The following is a 21,381-nucleotide window of genomic DNA, read 5'->3' on the forward strand; positions in this document are numbered from 1 at the left end:
GCACGTGCACACACACGCGCACACACACACACAGGTAATGAAGCATACACTCACACTAACCTCACAAACTAATATAATTATTTCCTGAAATCCACCTAGGAAACTATATGCACCAGTAATAATATATAAACTATTGCACTTTTGTTTATATACAAACACTATGTCTGTACCACTTTTGAATGTCCATTAAAACAACCATTTTCTATGTCTACAGAGGATATACCATTATTTTTCATACTTAACTTTTAGATTGTGTTTATGACACAGAGGCAATTACATCCAACAAGAGGAGTTCTTGACATCTCACTGAAATGTGAGCAGCATTTTATAAATAAGATCTTCCACAAAACAATGCAGATGATTTACAAATATATAATTTACACAAGGCGAACACCATGGTTTACAGAGTAAAATCCAACCATTTCCTGTCATGTATTTTCTGTTGTACTACAAATACAAATGTTGACATCCTCTGTGTGCAAGTACAACATAGCGGTCGAAGAAAACATTTTGACAAATACAAACTACAAGACAAAGCAGGGACGAGTACAAACACATGCCTATAATGTATGAATGTATACACTCTTAGAAAAAAGGGTTCCAAAAAATGGTTTGGCTGTCCCCATGGGGGAACCGTGGAAAGGGTTCTACATGGAACCCAACATATTTATTGAAACGGTTCTCCCATGGGAACAGACAAAGAACCCTTTTAGGTTATAGATATAACATTTTTCTATAAGAGTGTAAGTTGGCTGTTATTCAGCTTGTTTGGACAAGATGAAGATCCTATGAAGACATTTCATGTGTCAAAGCAGTTCTTCATGGCAGTCTTTTCTGTTCTACAACAGACAGTTGAATAAGGCTATAAACATACAGTTAAGATGAATTATCATACCTTTAAGCTGCTCCAGTTCATATTTAAATTTTTATCCATTGTCAAGGTTAAAAATAGCAACAGAAATTGTTCTATGCCAAATATATTTCAACTAGGACTACATAGGTTTTCCACAAAAATGTGGTCTTGATATGCATCACATGAAACTGAATGATGCTTCAATTAAAAGATGTTATCAACACAAAAATATAAATCAGGAAATAGATACTTTTGGGTCAATTTCACAAACGTAGAGTGGCAGAAAAACTGACATTTCTGATTGATCAGGTTAAATCAAAGTTTATTTTTTTCTAACTAACATCTGTTATTAATGTTATTATTAAGTCTTGAAAGTAATGGGAAATCACAGTTGTTCAAGCAAGCTGCTAATTGGCAAGTGAAATAAAACTAGTTTCCATTGACTACAGTGCCTAAACATCTAAACCTTTCCTTTTGGAAGGGCACTGTGTGGAGCACTAAGAATGCAGAAGCTATATTTTATAGTGACATATTCCTTGAGCACACTCTAAATAAAGCCAGCGGTTCATGTTACATTCAGCACATTGTTTTTACAGATGTTGGATCTTACTTTGAACAGTATTGTCGTAGCAAAATAATCCTGCAGCAACAGGATTTGAAAGTTTAGTCCATAATGTTGCTTGATCGGTGGTTGGGCAAAATGAGGCTACACAAAAAATGCAACACTGCTAACATAACTGTGTGTTGGTGTGGGTTTTCAGTGAATTTATGTAAATCACAAAGCTCATCTGCATTTCCTGCGGCGCAGAAAAATTCTCATCAACAAAAGAGTGATCAAATCAAGATTATAAACCGGGTAGTTTGGATCCTGGATGCTGATTGGCTGAGAGCCGTGGTATATTTAAGTAATGATGCCCGAGAAGCCGGCGTTTGGAGGATATATTGACACGGGTGTTGCTAGGCACGAGACAAAGTCAATATATCCTCCAAACACCGGCTTCGAGGTCCTTATCGCGTCTATACAATGGGTTACCAACATGTTCAAATAACGATTTACATGTTTTCATTAAAAACGTTATTTTCATACTATTTAATCCTTCCACAAGATATAGTCCCAACATAAATCTAGGGTTACTACCCAAGCCGGCTGGTTGTTCGTTCTATTGGTTCAGTTGCCAGAGACGCAATCCAGTCGTTCAGTGTTTTTGTTCTGTATCTATTGGCACGACCCAGTCGTTCGTTCCTAAATGTTCCATTGCCATACTGCCCGGCAACGTTCTTATCCCTTGCTTGCTAGCTAGCCAACTATGACTAACTTACAGTCAGAATAACAGTAAAGTAGCTGCAATTGCATAAGCAGTTTTCTAGTGACATTTATTTGGATACATCAATAACAATGAGCTAATGAAGCGTGATTTCGCCTGGCATAGAAAATGTGCTCACTCGTCAGGACACTGTTGTTCAGAGGACCTAGCCACAACAACACAGCCAACAGAGTCACTTCGAACTGAAGCTGGAAAGACTGCAAACTAGCTGCACTTAGTTTTGTTTGAACCTTTTTCAATTTACATTTATTTGTACATATCCATAAAAAGGATGCCAGCTGATTCATGACAGTGACTGACTAAGAAACACTGCCTGCCTGTCTCATCCCGACACATTCACTATTATGGGACAGCTGGGATTGAATTTGATATTGAAACAATGTTGCAAATGTCAGAGAGACAGATAGCAAGGTTTACAGTATACAAATCTCTGCTGTTGAAAATTAAATGTTAGTCTAAAAGAAATTAGATGATGTCTATATGTTTTTTTAATAGTGGAGATCAAGTTTATAATGCTGATGAGAAAGTGGATTGCGCAGTCAGATGGAACAGAGTATATAGGCATGTTAATGTTATAGATTTAGCCGGTGGTAACTTGTGGAATAAACACCAGCTGGAATGCGGTTTTAACCAATCAGCATTCATGATTAGACTCACATGTTGTATAACAGACAATATAAACTGGGTGGTTTGAGCTCTGAAAGCTGATTGGCTGAAAGATGTGGTGTATCAGACAATGTACCACAGGTATGATAAAACATTTGTTTTTACTGTTCTAATTACTTTGGTAACCAGTTTATAAAAGCAATAAAGGCACCTCTGGGTTTGTGGTATATGGCCAATATACCACAGCTAAGGGCTGTAGCCAGGCACCCAGAGTTGCATTGTGCATGCATTGTGCATAAGAACAGACCTTAGCCGTGGTATATTGGCCATATACCACACCCCATAGGGCCTGATTGCTTAATCATGCATCTGTATACCAATGAAGCAGCCCCTTCTTTCTCCACCACTCTCTGCCCCCAAATAGCTCCTTGCCCCACCAACCTACCCAGGCTCATCCCACCACTCCTGTTTCAGCACTGGGAGCTGTGGGAGAGGGGGTAGTGGGAGGTGTGGACAGTACCACTTAGAGCGATAAAACTAATCCTGATATTTAGCATACAGATATCGGATCTTAATTTGTGCCAGTTTCACACAGCAGGAAAATAATCCTGCAGCAACAGGAATTGTTAATTGTTATGCGATTATAATTAATGGATATTATTTGTAGGGGTTGATACATTTTCCGTTACGGCAAAGTAAGTCTGAAAGTGGAAAATAATAGCTTTAGAAGCCTTTTTAAATGTCGAAAACACTACAAGTTTGCAGGAAAGTTCCTGCAACAACAGGATGATCAAATTAAGATATGGCATCTGTATTCACAACAGCAGAGGGAAAACACATTCTATCATTAAAAATACATTTTGGAAAACAGTGGTTTATGTATATTTTTCTGTTATAGAAACCAACTTTTCATATCTATATACAACCAAACGGTCCTTTAAAGAATAATTGATAATGAAGATAGTAGAAAAAAAGATGTCAAAATAGTAACAGTTTCTCAAAAATAAAATAAAACACTGACAAATGTGTTTAAACTGCTTAAAAAAATGGAGGTCCCACACTACAGGTGTCTGCTGTAGCCAAAGCTAGTTACTACTCAACAAATAATTCAAGAAAATATATTAAATACTGAAACCAGGAATATACTGTGGGGTCGCTGTAAATTTACATACTGTACATACAGAGAGATTCTCATATAGAAATCTTAAAAATATGCCGCACTTGGTCCGATGACCCTAAAAACCTATAAAAAAAGGAAATACTGTATTACAGCCTTTCTGAAGACTTGTGCGTTGAGAGAGCAAAGGGAGGAATCAGTATGTGTGTGTTCAGCAGAAAGAAACAGGCCAGCTCAATTCTCCTGCTCTGGCTATGGGCCAGTGTGTTGGGGCAGCCTGCTGGTCACAGGCCCTCACTGCTGTATTCAGCTTGTGGAGGGGCAAGAGGGAAGGTGGGGGGAGAGGGGGTCACTGCACCACACAAATGGAGCTGCGTGGGGAGTTGACTGTCCTCGCCACAGGCTCTTGACTGTAGTTCACGATATCTGCCTTCACCACACACTATGGAAACACACAGACATAAAGACAGACATAAACAAAGGCAAAACATGAGAAAGTTTCCTCCACACTAGAAAATCCATCTGATTTATTCACAAATTACCCAATTTAAGATTAAATTACCTAACTGATACTACTAAATATTTTTTATTTGTTCTGGCATAGTCCAGAAATCTATATGGACAACTTAAAGCAGACCCCAGATCTTCCTTCCCAGGCCCCAGAGTTTACTTGTATAATTCGAATGCATTAAATTTGTCCGATTCAGAAAAACATAAACGTAAACTGAAGTATGCAAGCTAATGGATGAATGTTGTGGTAAAAATAAAGATGGAAAATCTTCTCTACAGTAAAGATCTGATCTACAGTAAATACAGTAATACACTTGAAGTCTTAAGTTCACATACACTGTAGGTTGGAGACATTGAAACTCATTTTTCAACAACCACAAATTTCTTGGTAACAAACTATAGGTTTGTCAAGTTGGTTAGGACATCTGCTTTGTGCACGACAAGTCATTTTTCCAACAATTGTTTACAGACAGATTATTCAACTTATAATTCAAAGTATCCCAATTCTAGTGGGTTACATATACTAAGTTGACTGTGCCTTTAAACAGCTTGGAAAATTCCAGAAAATTATGCTAATTGTCGGAAGTTTACTTACAGCTTACCCAAATAAATTCCTGACATTTAATCCTAGTAAAAGTTGTCTTAGTTCAGTTAAGATCAAAACTTTATTTTAAGAATGTGAAATGTCAGAATAATAGCAGAGAGAATGATTTTTTTCTTTCATCATATTCCCAGTGGGTCAGAATTTACATACACTCAATTAGTATTTGGTAGCATTGCCTTTAAATTATTTAACATGGGTCAAACATTTTGAGTAGCCTTCCACAAGTTGCCCACATTATATTGGGTGAATTTTGGCCCACTCCTCCTGACAGAGCTGGTATAACTGACTCAGGTTTGTAGGCCTCCTTGCTCGCACACGCCTTTTCAGTTCTGCCCACACATTTTCTATACGATTGAGGTCAGGGCTTTGTGATGGCCACTCCAATACCTTGACTTTGTTGTCCTTAAGCCATTTTGCCATAACTTTGGAAGTATGCTTGGGGTCATTGTCCATTTGGAAGACCCATTTGCGACCAAGCTTTAAAATTCCTGACTGATGTTGCTTCAATATATCCACATAATTTTCCTCCCTCATGATTCCATCTATTTTGTGAAGTACACCAGACACTCCTGCAGCAAAGCGCCCCCAAAACATGATGCGGCCACCCCCGCGCTTCCCGGTAGGGATGGTGTTCTTCAGCTTGCAAGCCTCCCCATTTTTCCTCCAAACATAACGATGATCATTATGGCCAAACAGTTCTATTTTTGTTTCATCAGACCAGAGGACATTTCTCCAAAAAGTATGATCTTTGTCACCATGTGCAGTTGCAAACCATAGTCTGGCTTTTTTATGGCGGTTTTGGAGCAGTGGCTTCTTCCTTGCTGAGCGGCCTTTCAGGTTATGCCGATATAGGACTCGTTTTACTGTGGATATAGATACTTTTGTACCCGTCTCCTCCAGCATCTTCACAAGGTCCTTTGCTTTTGTTCTGGGATTGATTTACACTTTTCGCACCAAAGTACATTAATCTCTAGGAGACCGAATGAGTCTCTTTCCTAAGCGGTATGATGGCTGCGTGGTCGCATGGTGTTTATACTTGCATACTATTGTTTGTACAGATGATAGTGGTATCTTCAGACATTTGGAAATTGCTCCCAAGGATGAACCAGACTTGTGGAGGACTACATTGTTTTTACACCAGGTACTAATAGATATATTTCAGAAGATAAATACATCTATGTGTGACTGTGTAAACATACTTCCAATTATTGAACAGAACAGATTTTGCTCTGATTGGTCTCTTGTCTAATGGTGGCTTCGTCCTGAGGGTAGTCCACCAGCTCAGCTTTCACGATCCTCTGAGCAGCATAACACACCACCACACCAGCAGAGAGATGGAAGGAGACAAAACCAGGCAGGAGAGAGGGATAGAAAAGGAGATGCGTGGGTAGAGGAAATGAGGTGTGGAATGAAAAGAGAGAGAAGACAGGAATGAAAACAAAGATGCAGACGGGAGGTACAGTTGGTTGGATTGGAGGATGGGGAAAGGTGAAGACAGGGTCGTGGAGGAGACGGAGAGAAATGAGAAAGACAAATGGATTTAACAGAAGAACATACTAATGACATTTTCCCGGGTAACACAGCCAAATGTCCATGAACAAGATACATTTATGAAACATTTCTCCATGTACAAATGAAGAACACTCATGTATTAGAATATTCCCTGCCTGATATGAATGGTGTGCCAAATGTTGGTTTATCCATAAAGATCTGGGAGTGAGACTTTACATTTGTTTAAGTTTAAGCCACTAGTGTGCACTTCATTAACTGTTTTTGGGTGTGCGTTCTCAGCTCCTCATCTACTAACATGTTACCATGCCAAGTTTTAAATCAACCATTACATCTCCACCCCCCATGACCATGTAATCTTATTAATTATGATCTAAAAGGCTAAACTGATTCTAGATCAGCACTTCTTCTCTGAGAAGCTTTATGAATACGGGCCCTGGATATTGAGTAGCAGTAATTGGACGAACGGTTTCTGAACTTAGAGTGAGACCTCAGACCTGGATTGGGCAGTGAGCAAAGAGCAGAGATCGTGGTTGTAACCCAGGCACTGGTTGGCTATTCTGATTAACGAGCTGCCGATGCCTGGTGTCGGACCCTGTGAGTGATCAGCGGCCCCAGTATCTGATCTTCCAGACAGGGGACCATGATGGAGTGGGCTCCCAGGCCGATAAGATCTTGTCAGGGTCCCTGACCCCCATGTACAGCTCTCTAAACCTGACAGCTGATAATCAGGCTGTCCTGCCTCCCAACAATAACCTGGAGCTGCCTCCTTCCCCAAATCCATTTGGCTACAAATCAGAACATCACTCCTCCCATTGATAACACTGCACCACAACAAGATATTTTTGGCAGACAATCACCCCCCCCATTTATTTTTATCTTTACTTCATTTCTTTCTACTTCTATTTTCTTTGTCTGTGTCTAGCTCCAGTGAATGTTGAGGCCTTCAACTACTGTAGCCTAGAAACCTGACCCATTCTCTATCCAAGATGAAGATACACCATTGAAGTGGGATAGTCTTCACTCCACTAAAATATTACTTATTTTATGTATAAACATTTATTTGGACTTGCATCCCTGAAGTGACCCATAAACATCATAGATTACGTCTCTGCGACAGGCTAGGGCGGTCATGAGATTGTGTCAGACAGTTATTGTCATGCAAAAAGACTGCCGTCTCATGATAACTGACCGTTAATAAACAAACTCATTTAGCATTTTTAGGTCTCCACGCTTACAAGCCACATACAAGCCACTCATGTGCGCCTTCGGAACATTTACATTTTAAAAAGTTGAATAAATGACCATCACAATAAATCAATTTATTTTAGGCAGGTCTAAAGAAATCTTATGGTAAGAAATGTATTTCAGAAGAACAGAATACGAGTTGGTCTACTGTATGTTACATTCCCCGACTATGCTCCATGCCATAGGCTGTAGGCTTATTAATTTAGCTAACAAGATGTGCTTATAAGTCCCAGGCCATTATTTTATATATGTTTTTATAGTAGAAATCATATAATTGAACTTAGCTGAATAAAATAGAAAGCATATTTTTTCCATTCCGGGTCGAGTGTGCATATGAAGTAGCTATGTTGAGCGGAAAAGTAATCATTTGAAACAGGTCCTATATGCAAGATTTAGAGTTATTTGGCAACTTTAGTTGTGAATGATACAAACCTTAGAATGTCAAACATATATGGGCTACATGATGCGACTATAGGCTATTGATGATTGGAGTATAGGCTAGACCAATTATGTACCAAAGACATCTTAAAACCAGTTAAAAAAATTATAAAAATTCTGCTGTGTGTAATACACAATAGGCTATGTATTGTATTATGGCACAATCATTTTAATATAGTTTTTTTTACAGGCTCATAAGCCTATGTATAAGCTCTAATACAGTATGTGTATGGGTGTTTTGAATGAATCATCACATTAGAAAGCGCTGTCCATTTTGTTGTGTTAGGCTTTGAAACAACATCCACAATAACCATGTTTCCCACTCAGTTTCAACCTGTTATTAAACTTCTTTCTTCAAATTGATCGATCACAATGAGGCGAGTTTTAAAAGCACGATACTGTTTTGATGATAAGTGTTTGATGTGATTTTCCATTGCATTTGTATTGATGTCAGAATGTCCAGAGTGCATAAGAGGAGATTACCATGACTCTATGGTCACGTCGAATTTTACTACGGTCATGACTCATGACTGCTGGTGTGGCGGTAATACAGTCACCTCAAAAGCCCTAGATCAGACCACTCATCCAGCTTGTTTAGCTTGGATTAAAGCACTTGGGTTTATTGAGGTAGCTATCATGGGAGGTGACGGAGGGGAGCAGAGATGGACACCTTCATTAGCCTGTCTGTTGACAGCAAAAGAGGCATGGTGGGGGTGGAAGTGTGTTTGAGAGTTGTCTCCTAGCCTTCGCTCCCTTAGTCCTCTCCCTTCTCTTGGGGTACTGACCTCCCCATAGCCCCAGCCTCATCAGCCACTCTCTAGCCAGCGTGGCACCGACCAGTCATATCACAAGCAGGATGAATGCCTCTGGGGGAGGTGCCCTGAGTAATCCCACCTCTGTCACCAGTGACGGGGCCACCTGGTCTGGCTGGTTCACAGAGGCCGAGCTCGGGGGGAGATAAGCTCAATAAATCAGAGGACGCATCCTAACCTTCCCACCCTACACTGCCAACCTCTTCACCGCTCACCTCACGCACGATTGGGCTCTAACGTCGTCAATGTGGCTGTATTTACAGATGGACAGTCGCAGGTACAGTATAACTTGAGTAACAAGGGTCCTGTGACCTGGCACACACTGGTTGACCTTGTGTACATGCGTGTGGTTATAAGAAACCATCCAAACAATAGCAACATGACTTGCTACATAATTTACCCTTCGCTAAACCCCGACCCAGAATTTTGGGCAACCAATAGCATCGCTCCAATTGATAGGAACGGTCATCAAGTCCGACACTTTGGACAAGCTCACGTTTGAAACACATGAAAACCATTGGACCATTACAAAAACAGAGTTCTCATTCAAAAACAAATATTTTAAAATGGCCAAATAATTTAACAGTGCACCGGGGTACTGGTACTGTGATCTGAAATGCAGAGCCTGGTGGGTTATTTTTCTAATCTGAAATTATACTTTTGTTATATTGTTTGCTAGCTCAGCTGGTTAGCTAGCTCTCAGTCTCATTGACCAGCCAATGTTAACCCTAGCTAGTCACTGTATAGCTGCCAGCCAGCCAGCCAGTTAATATAACTTATTTTTTCAAAATGAATATTACCTTCAGCTGCAGTGAGCTCCAAAAGTATTGGAACAGTGACATTTTGGGGGGCTTTGCACTCCAGTACTTTGGATTTGAAATGATACAATGACTATGAGGTAAAAATCTTTCATTTGGAGGGTATTTTCAATCATATCGGGTGAACTGTTTAGAAATTACAGCACTTTTTATACTTAGTCCCCCCATTTTAGGGGACCAAAAGTATTGGGACAAATTCACTTATGTGTATTAAAGTAGTCAAAAGTTTAATATTTTGGACCATATTCCTAAAACACAATGATTATTGTGACTCTACAAACTTGGATGCATTTGCTGTTTGTTTTGGTTGTGTTTCATATTATTTTGTGCCCAATAGAACTGAATGTTAAGTAATGAATTATGTCATTTTGGAATCACTTGTATTATAAAAAAGAATAGTCTAAACACTTGTACATTAATGTGGATGCTACCATGGTAACCAATAATCTGGAATGAATCATGAATAATGATGAGTGAGAAAGTTAGACGCACAAATATCATACCCTCCCCCAAAAATGTTAACCTCCCCTGTTATTGTAAATGATGAGAGGTCAAATCAAATGTTATTGGTTACATACACATGATTAGCAGATGTTATTGCGAGTGTAGCGAAATGCTTGTGCTTTAAGTTCCGACAGTGCAGTAATATCTAACAGTAACCTAACAATTCCACAACAACTACCCAATACACACACATCTACACTACCGTTCAAACGTTTGGGGTCACTTAGAAACGTCCTTGTTTTTGAAAGAAAAATGGACACATTTTAACAGACACTTTTTTTGTCTGTTAAAGTAACATCAAACTGATCTCAACGTTAACAGTGAAGAGGCGACTCCGGGATAATGGCCTTCCTTTTTATTTATTTTTATTTTTTATTTTACCTTTATTTTACTAGGCAAGTCAGTTAAGAACAAATTCTTATTTTCAATGACGGCCTAGGAACAGTGGGTTAACTGCCTGTTCAGGGGCAGAACGACAGATTTGTACCTTGTCAGCTCGGGGATTCGAACTTGCAACCTTTCGGTTACTAGTCCAACGCTCTAACCACTAGGCTACCCTGCAGAGTTGCAAAGAAAAAGCCATATCTCAGACTGGCCAGTAAAAAGAAAGATTATGATAGGCAAAAGAACAAAGACACTGGACAGAGGAACTCTGCCTAGAAGGCCAGCATCCCGAAGTCGCTTCTTCACGGTTGACGTTGAGACCGGTGTTTTGTGGGTACTATTTAATGAAGCTGCCAGTTGAGGACTTGTGAGGCATCCGTTTCTCAAAATAGACACCAATGTATTACACAGCATTTTACGAGATCTTCTGTTTCTTGACAATTTCTCGAATGGAATAGCCTTCATTTCTCAGAACAAGAACATACTGACGAGTTTCAGAAAAAAGTTAATTGTTTCTGGACATTTTGAGCCTGTAATCGAACCCACAAATGCTAATGCTCCACATACTCAACTAGTCTAAAGGCGGCCAGTTTTATTGCGTCTTTAAATCAGCACAACAGTTTTCAGCTGTGCTAACATAATTGCAAAACGGTTTTCTAATGATCAATTCGTTTTTTTAAATGATAAACTTGGATTAGCTAACACAACATGCCATTGGAACACAGGAGTGATGGTTGCTGATAATGGGCCTCTGTATGCCTATGTAGATATTCCATTTGTTTTTTAAGAATCTGCCGTTTCCAGTGTTGATCAATTTGATGTTATTTTAAATGGACAAAAAAGTGCTTTTATTTTAAAAACAAGGACATTTCTAAGTGACCCCAAACTTTAGAACGGTAGTGTAAGTAAAGGGATGGAATAAGAATATATACATATAAATATATGGATGAGTGATGACCGAGCGGCAAAATGCAATAGATGGTATAAAATACAGTATATACATATGAGATGAGTAACGCAAGATATTTAAACATTATTAAAGTGGCATTATTAAAGTGACTAATGATTCATTTAGTAAAGTAGCCAATGACTTCTCTGTATGTAGGCAGCGGCCTCTCTGTGTTAGTGATGGCTGTTTAACAGTCTGATGGCCTTGAGATAGAAGCTGTTTTAACCTCATAGTCATTGTATACTTTCAAATCCAATGTGCTGGAGTAGAACCAAAACAAACAAAAAACACTGTTCCAATACTTTTGGAGCTCACTGTAAATTATCCATGTTATGAATAGAACTCATCTGCTGTCAACATCAGGATACGATTTGAGAGCACTAGTTAGCTCCAAACGTGGTTAGTAACTTTGGCTGCATGCTAACAGTGTATTCAGCCATCAGGTGGCTCGCCACACTACAACCTTCATTTTACCAGGTTCCTGTGATTGAAATGATCGCAATGAAAGTCCACCACAACATAAAGGAGTTTGATTTAATTGTGTATTAAAAACACAGTTTGAGATCATTGTGAGGGGATTTCGCCAGTGGTTAGAAGGGGGAATGTTGTCTGAGGTTGCAACAGTAACCAAGGCAGGAAGGGCTTAGCGAAGGTTCAATTCTCTCTGGGAAATGTGAGATAAAAGGCCTAATGAAGGCTAGGGCTCACCTGGGACTGCTCCATCTCTGCTTTATTGAGCTTCACCCCCAGAATCTCTGCAGCCACTCTCTGAAATGCCAGGAACACCTGAAGGGAAGGCAGGGCATGAAAGGAGGAGAGATGAGCAGGAATACATCTTCTTATTGGTAAAACATCAGTATTTCAGTAGTAATTTTATTTATTTATATATATATGGTGCGTGTGTGCCACTTTTGATGTGATTTACTAGGTAAACCAACTCACCGAGTCTCCAGACTTGGCAGATACGAACTGACTGATGAGGCTGTTCTCTTGGCAGAAGCGCTGGTGTTTGTCAGCCTTCACTGTCCTCATATGCTCAAGGTCGACTGTGGACATAATGTCAGCAAATTACACAGATAGCAAGATTGACTTGACACAAGGTTATACTGTACAGAGACAGGGCGAACCTCATATCTGGACTTGCACAGAAAAGATAAGGTTTACACCAGCTCAAGATAGACTCAGGATTTGCCTGCTATAGATAACTAGTAACATACTTGAATTATTGTGTGTCACATTCAGTTTTTCAGAAATATATTTTGAGAAGGTCCTTTCAGAGGAGGAAGTGATGAATTCAGAGACCCCTGGCCTCCATTTCCAGGTGTGATTAGCCTACAGTTCAGTGTGGGCTAACACATTCCATAACTCAGTCCTGGTACAGTTACACCCTGAAGCCTTGCACCTTTATATCTACCTCCACATGACCCAAGTCAAAAGAGCCAGGCTGTGGCTCTTCAAACACAATACATAGATGACCAAAGACTTCAGGCTACCCCGAAGTATGGCTGTCTGCTGAGAGAAAGCCATGACATATCACGTAATGACATATTGAATTAAAATCAGGCCTTTAAGGTGCACACATGGGCCTAAAACCTAGGTGTGGCTGATTAGGGCATGCGCACAATGACAGAGACCATCTTTCTAGCCACTGTGCCTGCGTCTCCGTGCATTTAACCCTGGTGCAGTGATACCAGGAGTTTCACTTCTCCCCTTCCTCAATACGGGGTCACACCAAGGTCACAAGGGAAGGTCACCTGGGGGTCTCGCTGCTGAAAGCAATAGCTTCCCTCTTTATTTCTGGCTTTGTCTGACAAGGCGGCCACGCCCGGTATCTGGTGCATACGTGTCTATGGGAGCTGGAGGAGGTAGTAGGCTACTGTATGGTGTTGCATTTCTCTCGCCCCCCCAAGTTTAGCTCTTTGTGTGAAGCTTCTTTCAAGCTGTCAATGTTTTCTGCCGTTCTCATGGCCCTTGGGTTAGGTGTGTGTGCGCGCAGGGTCGTAATCTGATTACAAAAAAACTAACTGTAATCAGTTACGTTACCAGCTAAATTATTTTAATCAGATTACAGACACTTTTGAAAAACGCAAAAATTACTTCTAAGATTACTTTTAAATTCTGAATGGATGTTGGCAAACAAAATACAGTACATTAACACCTTTGTATTTTCTCAATGACATTCAATTCAGTATTGAAAAACTCGCAAGTTTAAGTTTGTTCCACCTGAGGGTCTGATCACAAGTCAGAGACCACTATGACACTTTTGATGGATCCTTTTTGTCTTCTTCTAATGCCTCTTAAGGGGTAAGTAATCCAAAAGTAACAAAAAGTACATCAGATTATTTTACTGAGTTTGGGTAATCCAAAAGTTATGTTACAATTTTGTACAGGTAACTAGTTGGTAACTTACACATTACATTTAGAATGTAACCTACTGAACCCTTTGTGTGTGTGTGTGTGTTCTAAAGAGCAATGTAAAGTGTCCTCCAGTATCATTAATAACATAGTAGATCATAGTGACCAAAATATAAAAGGCCAGTCACCATCTATAGCAACACACAGCCATCCATAGCTATTTCCGAGAGAAAGGCACATTTTTTACATTGTTTTGTCATTTTTATGTCATGTGAATCCTTCTAAGAATGTTGACACCACATAACATGGAAAAGGTAATTGTATATGTCATGAGGTATGAGTCCGGAACTTAGACAAACCTTTCTAGTCCCCTTGGACACACACACATAGACATCAATTATGCTACAGACCAAAGCAGGTCGTCTCGTCTCTCTGCATGCATAAACATGGCTATCTTGGAGAGGTCAGAAAGTTATTAATTCCCGTCACTAAGAGCGGAGGTACCCGCATGCTACCAGAAGTAAACGATGCTAATCCTTTGGATCCTGAACACTTGGGAGGGGTTATCAATCATCTGTCAGAGTCAGATTAGCCAACATTAACAGACTGGGGCCGGGGAGTGGCAGGACACTAAGTAAACCGGACCATGGGGAGAAGTGAAGATGAAGTAATTAAACCCAGTGACTAAGGTTTCTCTGTGCTGTCATGTATGACAGGGAATACAAGGAAAAGCAATCCTTGTCTTCTATTGTTGTATAGTCATACATGTGACAGCTAACACTCTTCGACCTGTCATGGATGAAAATAAAAATATGTGTTCAAATAATTAACATACAGTATATCCTTAGAAATACTAGAATACATGATTTGATGATTTTCAGAAACAATCAAAAAAAAGGCTGGCTAGGTTACCCAGTGATGCTTTTGGTAAGCCATTGTGTATGTAAGGACAACAGTGTTTCCCCTATATTCATTTCGCAGCGGTGGCCCATTGCTGCTAAATTGTGGCCACAGATGCATTTTTATATACATTACCGTTCAAAGGTTTGGGGTCCTTGTTTTGAAAGAAAAGCACATCTTTTGTCCATTTAAAGTAACATCAAATTGATCAGAAATACAGTGCAGACATTGTTAATGTTGTAAATGACTATTGTAGATGGAAACAGCAGATAAAAATAAATAAATAAATAATTATCTACATAGGCCCATTATCAGCAACCATCACTCCTGCGTTCCTATGGCACACTGTGTTAGCTAATCCAAGTTTATCATTTTAAAAGGCTAATTGGAAAATAGAAATCCATTTTGCAGTTATGTTAGCACAGCTGAAAACTGTTGTTCTGATTAAGGAAGCAATAGAACTGTCCTTCTTTAGACAAGTTGAGTATGTGGAGCATCAGCATTTGTGGGTTTGATTACAAGCTCAAAATGGCCAGAAACAAAGAACCTTCTTCTGAAATTCAGTCCATTCTTGTTCTGAGAAATGAAGGCAATTCCATGTGATAACTTGCCAAGAAACTGAAGATCTCGTACAACGCTGTGTACTATTCCCTTAACAGAACAGCGCAAACTGGCTCTAACCAGAATAGAAAGAGGAGTGGGAGGCCCCGGTGCACAACTGAGCAAGAGGACAAGTACATTAGAGTGTCTAGTTTGAGAAACAAACACCTCACAAGTCCTCAAATGGCAGCTTCATTAAATAGTACCCGCAAAACACCAGGCTCAACATCAACAGTGATGAAGAGACTCCAGGATGTTGATGCTCCACATACTCAACTAGTCTAAAGAAGGCCAGTTTTATTGCTTCTTTAAATCAGTACAAGTCTTCAGCTGTGCTAACATAACTGCAAAATGGTTTTCTGATGATCAATTAGCCTTTTAAAATTATAAACTTGGATTAGCTAACGCAACGTGCCACTGGAACACAGGAGTGATGGCTGCTGATAATGGGCCTCTGTTCGCCTTTGTAGATATTCCATACAAAATCAGCCGTTTCCAGCTACAATAGTCATTTACAACATTAACGATGTCTACGCTGTATTTCCGATCAATCTTGTGTTATTTTAAATGGACAAAAAAACAAAACAACTTTTGAACACGATTTTAAACGGAAAGTCGTTGCTCAATGACTGGAAGTTTATGGAAACAGCTAGCATGTTCCCATAGACAAAAAAAATACAAAATCCTTTGTGAGACACTGGATCAGGCCCAATTCTGTCAGCCAGAATGGCCTAACAAAATGTCACTTATTACGCAAAGCAATAGACAAAATGTTTATTTTAAAAAACCTGCTCCATAGTTACTAAAGACTAACGCATAGAATTTGTGACCCAATCCTAAGACATGGGAGAGTAGGCATGTGTTATTTTGCTCTGGCGGTCGCAGGGAAAGTTAGGTTATCACATTCCCTCACAGGAATACCAGAGAACAATCCTGACCCAGAGACTCAAAGTGCCTCCCTAATGAAAATAAAATATGGGCTATGTATACATTTGGATTAACAAATTGGACAATTGATTATATTTTTATGCATGCCAAGAAAAGACTTAATAGAGTGCAGTAAATGACTACACATAAAGTATAAAAAAAATACTGTATTTAATAATATAGGAATGCAATGATTGATATGTTAAGGCATAAATTCATGTATTTTTTGTTCGAATTCAAATTGCCAGAAATAAGAAATGTTTTCAATCTTGCGAGGAGGACTGCCAATGACAACAAGTAAAAATGTAGAACAGCAAATACTGTTTAAAATTGCCAAAAACCACAGTTTCTCTCCCAAACAGATTCTAGCTTCATGTGTCGTCGGGCTGTGGACACTGAGCTCACGAAAAGCCTACAGTTACGCCGTTTCTTTTTATAACCCGTGTTAATGTAGCCATTTCCACTTATCAGTTTGAAACGATCTTCCTCCGCTGATCTGGTTTCTCTCCTTTCCTGACAAACTGTACGTCACGTTAACTACCCCCAGGAAGTGACTGCAAACATGAAATCAACTGTTTAGGCCTCCTAGCACATAGAGATAGCAGAATGGATCATCACTCGTCAAGACTGATGACTCCATCTCACCCCAGTCACCATGGGTGTTTACTTTAAAAGCCAGTTATCATTGTGGTGAATCTCAAAACATTTAGAGGGACAAATACATTGGAATAAATCATATGTTAGGTCAGAGCCAAAGGGAGATATATAAATGATAAAGATATATGCCCGGACTGGTTTTAACCTCTGGAGTCAGCTGTGTCAAAGTAATACAATGAAGGGACTTTAGAAAGTCAAGTTAGTTAGCAGCCTATAGGCTAAACATTAAAGACATGTAAACTGCCTTCCTCATTAGTAGATTTGGGGAAACACAATGAGTGTCAATGCTAATTACACTGTTTTCCTCTGATAAACAATACCATTCAGATTTGTAATAGGCCTATAGATTTCACACATTCCCACTAACAAAGGTGTATCACTTCACAGGAGACAGTGAGTGAAGTACTGTGTGGTCCCCAGCGTCATGGCTTTTTAAAAACACACAGTGATAGCACAGGGACTTGTTGCACTGTTCCACTGCGTCGACTGCTGGGGACCAAGTGGAACATTTAATCGAGCGAGTAACTGCCAGCGAATAAACTTGACATAACACAGTTAATCGCCGCCAGCCTCATTTAAAACAAACAACTGTTGGAGCATTGGGGAGAGTTGAGAAAATGACTTGAGGGGGGTCCGGGGGTCATACCCCCCCCCTAGTGAAAGTTGCAGGGTTTAATAAAACCCGAGGGAATACCTCTCACTTCCAACATTACCTCACTGTGCCTTGCAGACCCATCAGTAGGGGGTTTCCTTTCCCTTCAATATCATCCTCAAATTCACATTGAGCTACTCCCCTTGCTGCTGGATTTTGAGAGTTGTCTCTACTCCAGGAGTGTATCGAATTAAACCATAGCCACACCCAGACCACAATCTCTCACAGTACTTGGTGGTCTCAGACAAACTTTCCTCTTCAGGCCTACTCTGTATCCACTGGAAGAAGACAAGAACAGGATGAATCTTCAATATATCTTCTCACAAATCTGTACTGTCCTCCCCTCACACCTGTACTATTATAATGACTTATGCTCTATTATTGTGTCTAAGGTGCCATTACTATGATGGGTGACAGAGGCCTGATATCAAAGCACTAGGCAGCTTTATTCATCCTCTCTTTTGTTGGCATAGGGAATGAAGGAGGTATCCTGGAATACGGACCACCGGCACACCCATTATGGTAGATGTGCAGCTCAATAAAACAGCTCAACTCAACAGTCCACAGCATGGCCAACTGCTGAGTTTTGACCTCTTGGGTCATGTTCAGTAGGGGTCACGGTTCGTATTGGACAAGTTCAATTGCCTCCCTGTTGCAAAACATTTCCTTCCTACTGAACACAATCAATGGATTATGGATGTGTACTGGACTGATGCCAAAATAAGAGTGAGAGGTGTTCAGCTGAGTAGACACCAACACATCCTCTAATAGTGTGTCTGAGACAGGCTCATGACATCATGAAAGGATTCTGCTGCAGCTGCACTTTCTCGTGGGATTTATTTTCTCTCCAAATGTGATATAGAACCCAGGTTAATAGCAAGTGACATTTTATTTACTGTTAAACTTACTGTTACTAGACGTGGAAAACTTCTACAATCTCACAAACGTATTACAGAAAGCCTTCTCAGTGTAATGTTTAATGGCTTTCGGCATCGATTGTGCTTTTTGTGCATGAAGTGGCCTGTAAAATTAAACTGTAACGCGAATTCATGCAGCACAGTTAACCGACTAATACCCTACTGGTTTACGTGACATGAGCACAGCTCATAAAAAGCGCAGAGTTGGGAAACGCAAAGAGCTTTGGTGCTTTGAAATTTGCACGAAGAACAACATGAACTTACCATAAATGTCATGCCATATTTCACCAATCAAAACAGGATAACACAGCCACTGTTTGGCTCCACCAACAAACAGCTATGCTTTATCCATCGTCAGCAAACTCCTGCTAATCATTCTACGATTTTCATCTTTTGAGCAGAGTGAAGTGTTAAGGCCCGTTTTAGGCATTTGCTTTAAGTCAATCTTGCCTCTGGAACACCATGCATTCATTCAGAAGCCATGCAGTAACCAGGGCTTGGGAGTCCAAAATGCTACTCTAGTCCATTTTTATTGGGCCTACACAGTCTGGGTATTGTTTAAAGCAAGAACTGTTTATTTCTGGAGGAATGGGGAAAAAATACTAGATTGATGTTACAAAACATTAGTATGTCAATGAATTACTGTTTTTAGAAAATAATGATTTTTTTGCTAAGGAAGTACATCTAAGAAAATGTCGACAGGCCTACACATTTTAGTGCACTATATTGCCATTTTGTGAAGCAAGAACAAAATCTAAGATATTCAATATTACCTCCATTTATAATGTCTCATTTTCAATGGTGATTTAATAGTTATCAAAATCTTACATACATTGAGGGGCCAAAAGACTGAATCTGAGTCAAGTAAAATAAGTGTTTCATATCAAAAGTCAGTAACCTCAAATGGTGAACAGTAACTTGTGTCAAAGTACAGTAAGACTTGAGTGACTCAGCATTATTATTATTATTATTATGGAGGTATCAAGAGAGTGCAGGCCAATGAGGCGTTGCAGCCTGATGTCGTCAGGGTGAGCGTCATGGTGAGTGTCAGGGGGAGTGGGGCATTGGTGGAACTCTTGGGAAGGGAGGAGGGGTCCTGACAGAGACAGAGCGCTCTTTGTGCTCCGGCGCCCCTGCCCCGGTGGCCTGAAACGGTCCAGGACCGTCAGGGGACCAGCTTTCCTCCGGGTCCGAAGTGTTCTGTCGACAGCTCATTGATCACAGCTCATCTTGTCACCCGACCATTTCTCCCAAAACACATGTGCGGACACCCACGCCCACGTCCCGCTTGTACACACCCGTTTCACACTTTCAAACATAATCAGCTTCTCTACAGTGACCCGTAAAACAACATTGAGCGTGGTCTTCCTCCCCTGTGAGTGGGTGTAAAAACAGTAAAGTGTCCAGCAGTAGCCAGGACAGTGGAGGTGGGGGCGGACTGGGGAGTGTGAGGTTGTCACTGCCACAGTAAAACAAGGGGGCAGTGGGCCTCGCCGGCTGGGTTACCGGGCTCTGAGGACTCGTGAAAGTGAACAAAAGGCCCAGTTCTGAGCCAACCGCACAAGACGCTGCCCAGGGTTTCACTGGCCAGGTCCTCGGAGCTCTCCTGTCGCAGTTAAACTAAGTGTGCTTTTATGGGCGAGCTGTAATACTCTGCACTATGAGCCATAATAATCATACAGGCCACTAGGAGCCTTCATAATAACACACAACCCATTCCCATAAGCCAGTGCTTCCCAGTACACCTAACAGCAGACATTTTTGTTGTAGCTCTGGACAAAAAACCTGATTCAACTTGCCATAAGCCAAGTCATAATCATAGTTTTACCCATAGTTTTACCCATGAGGCATCATTCATTATAGCTGTCATAACCTCCCTTAAGCCAGAGCAGGTGTATTTTGTGGCTTTTGGCGAATGCTTTCTAATGATCTGAAGTCGCTCTGTTGCTACTGCCTGTAAACACAGAGTCTAGTTCAAAAAGTGAATGATGGCAGGCCGCATGTGACAAATGGATTATTTGCATAATGGCCTACTAGAGCTCTGATTGGCTATGGCGCACCGGTCTGTGTTGAGTCCGATCCTGGACAAGACAGATGTTTTTATTAGGTTTTATTTATTGCCGTGTCTATTAATTGTCCAAATGCACGGCCGCTTTCCGACTCTATATTGCTATAGAATTTTCCCTACTGCCTTAGTATAACATGCTGACCACAGCGATCACATCAAGTGCGTGAGTTGCAAAATAAAATGTACCCATACATGTTATTCAATCATTGCACCCACACTGCTCGCGAGCGTCTTCGTGGCCAGGCGCTAAAATAGAATTTTGTTCTATTTGTGACGCTCAACGCGCTGCAAGTCCAGGCTTTCCCATCTCCTCGTTGTTTTTTTTAGGCGCATATACCCACGTGCCATCACCTCATTGGTTTTTAGGAGCATATACCCTCGTGGGTGAATGAAAGACTAACTGAGGTCCGCACTCCAGTCGGTTGTAGTGATGCACCGTAAAGTTGGTTGCCAACCGCCATATAAAGTCCAAAGAAGAAAAAGAAGTGTGAAGGGAGGAGAGATGATGAGAAATGAATTTGGTTTACCGTTTTATCTGTAGATTAATTGTCAGAGTAGTGGGCCTTGTGCATTTCAGGCAAAATAACAACCTAATGTGTATATACCAGGACAAATTAGCTAGCAACAG

At 40.4% G+C, this 21,381-nt stretch overlaps 1 protein-coding gene across 3 annotated transcripts in view; it reads right to left on the bottom strand.

Moving 5' to 3' along the window:
* Positions 1-358: 358 nt before the first annotated feature.
* The window catches only part of LOC135526564 (ras-related protein Rab-28-like), a 66,475-nt gene continuing 45,452 nt past the window's right edge, over positions 359-21,381 (bottom strand). For 2 of the 3 annotated variants that reach the window (XM_064955059.1, XM_064955061.1), the window contains exons 5-7: positions 12,620-12,723; positions 12,386-12,463; positions 359-4,343 (exon numbers count right to left, since the gene is read on the bottom strand). In XM_064955059.1, coding sequence (XP_064811131.1) covers positions 4,251-4,343; positions 12,386-12,463; positions 12,620-12,723 — 275 coding nt within the window. In that variant the 3' untranslated portion in view covers positions 359-4,250. Of the gene's footprint in view, positions 4,344-6,214; positions 6,314-12,385; positions 12,464-12,619; positions 12,724-21,381 lie in introns of all 3 variants that reach the window. The other variant, XM_064955060.1, reaches the window with a different exon arrangement.

Source organism: Oncorhynchus masou, chromosome 32, assembly GCF_036934945.1.
Source record: "Oncorhynchus masou masou isolate Uvic2021 chromosome 32, UVic_Omas_1.1, whole genome shotgun sequence".
NCBI lineage: Eukaryota > Metazoa > Chordata > Actinopteri > Salmoniformes > Salmonidae > Oncorhynchus > Oncorhynchus masou.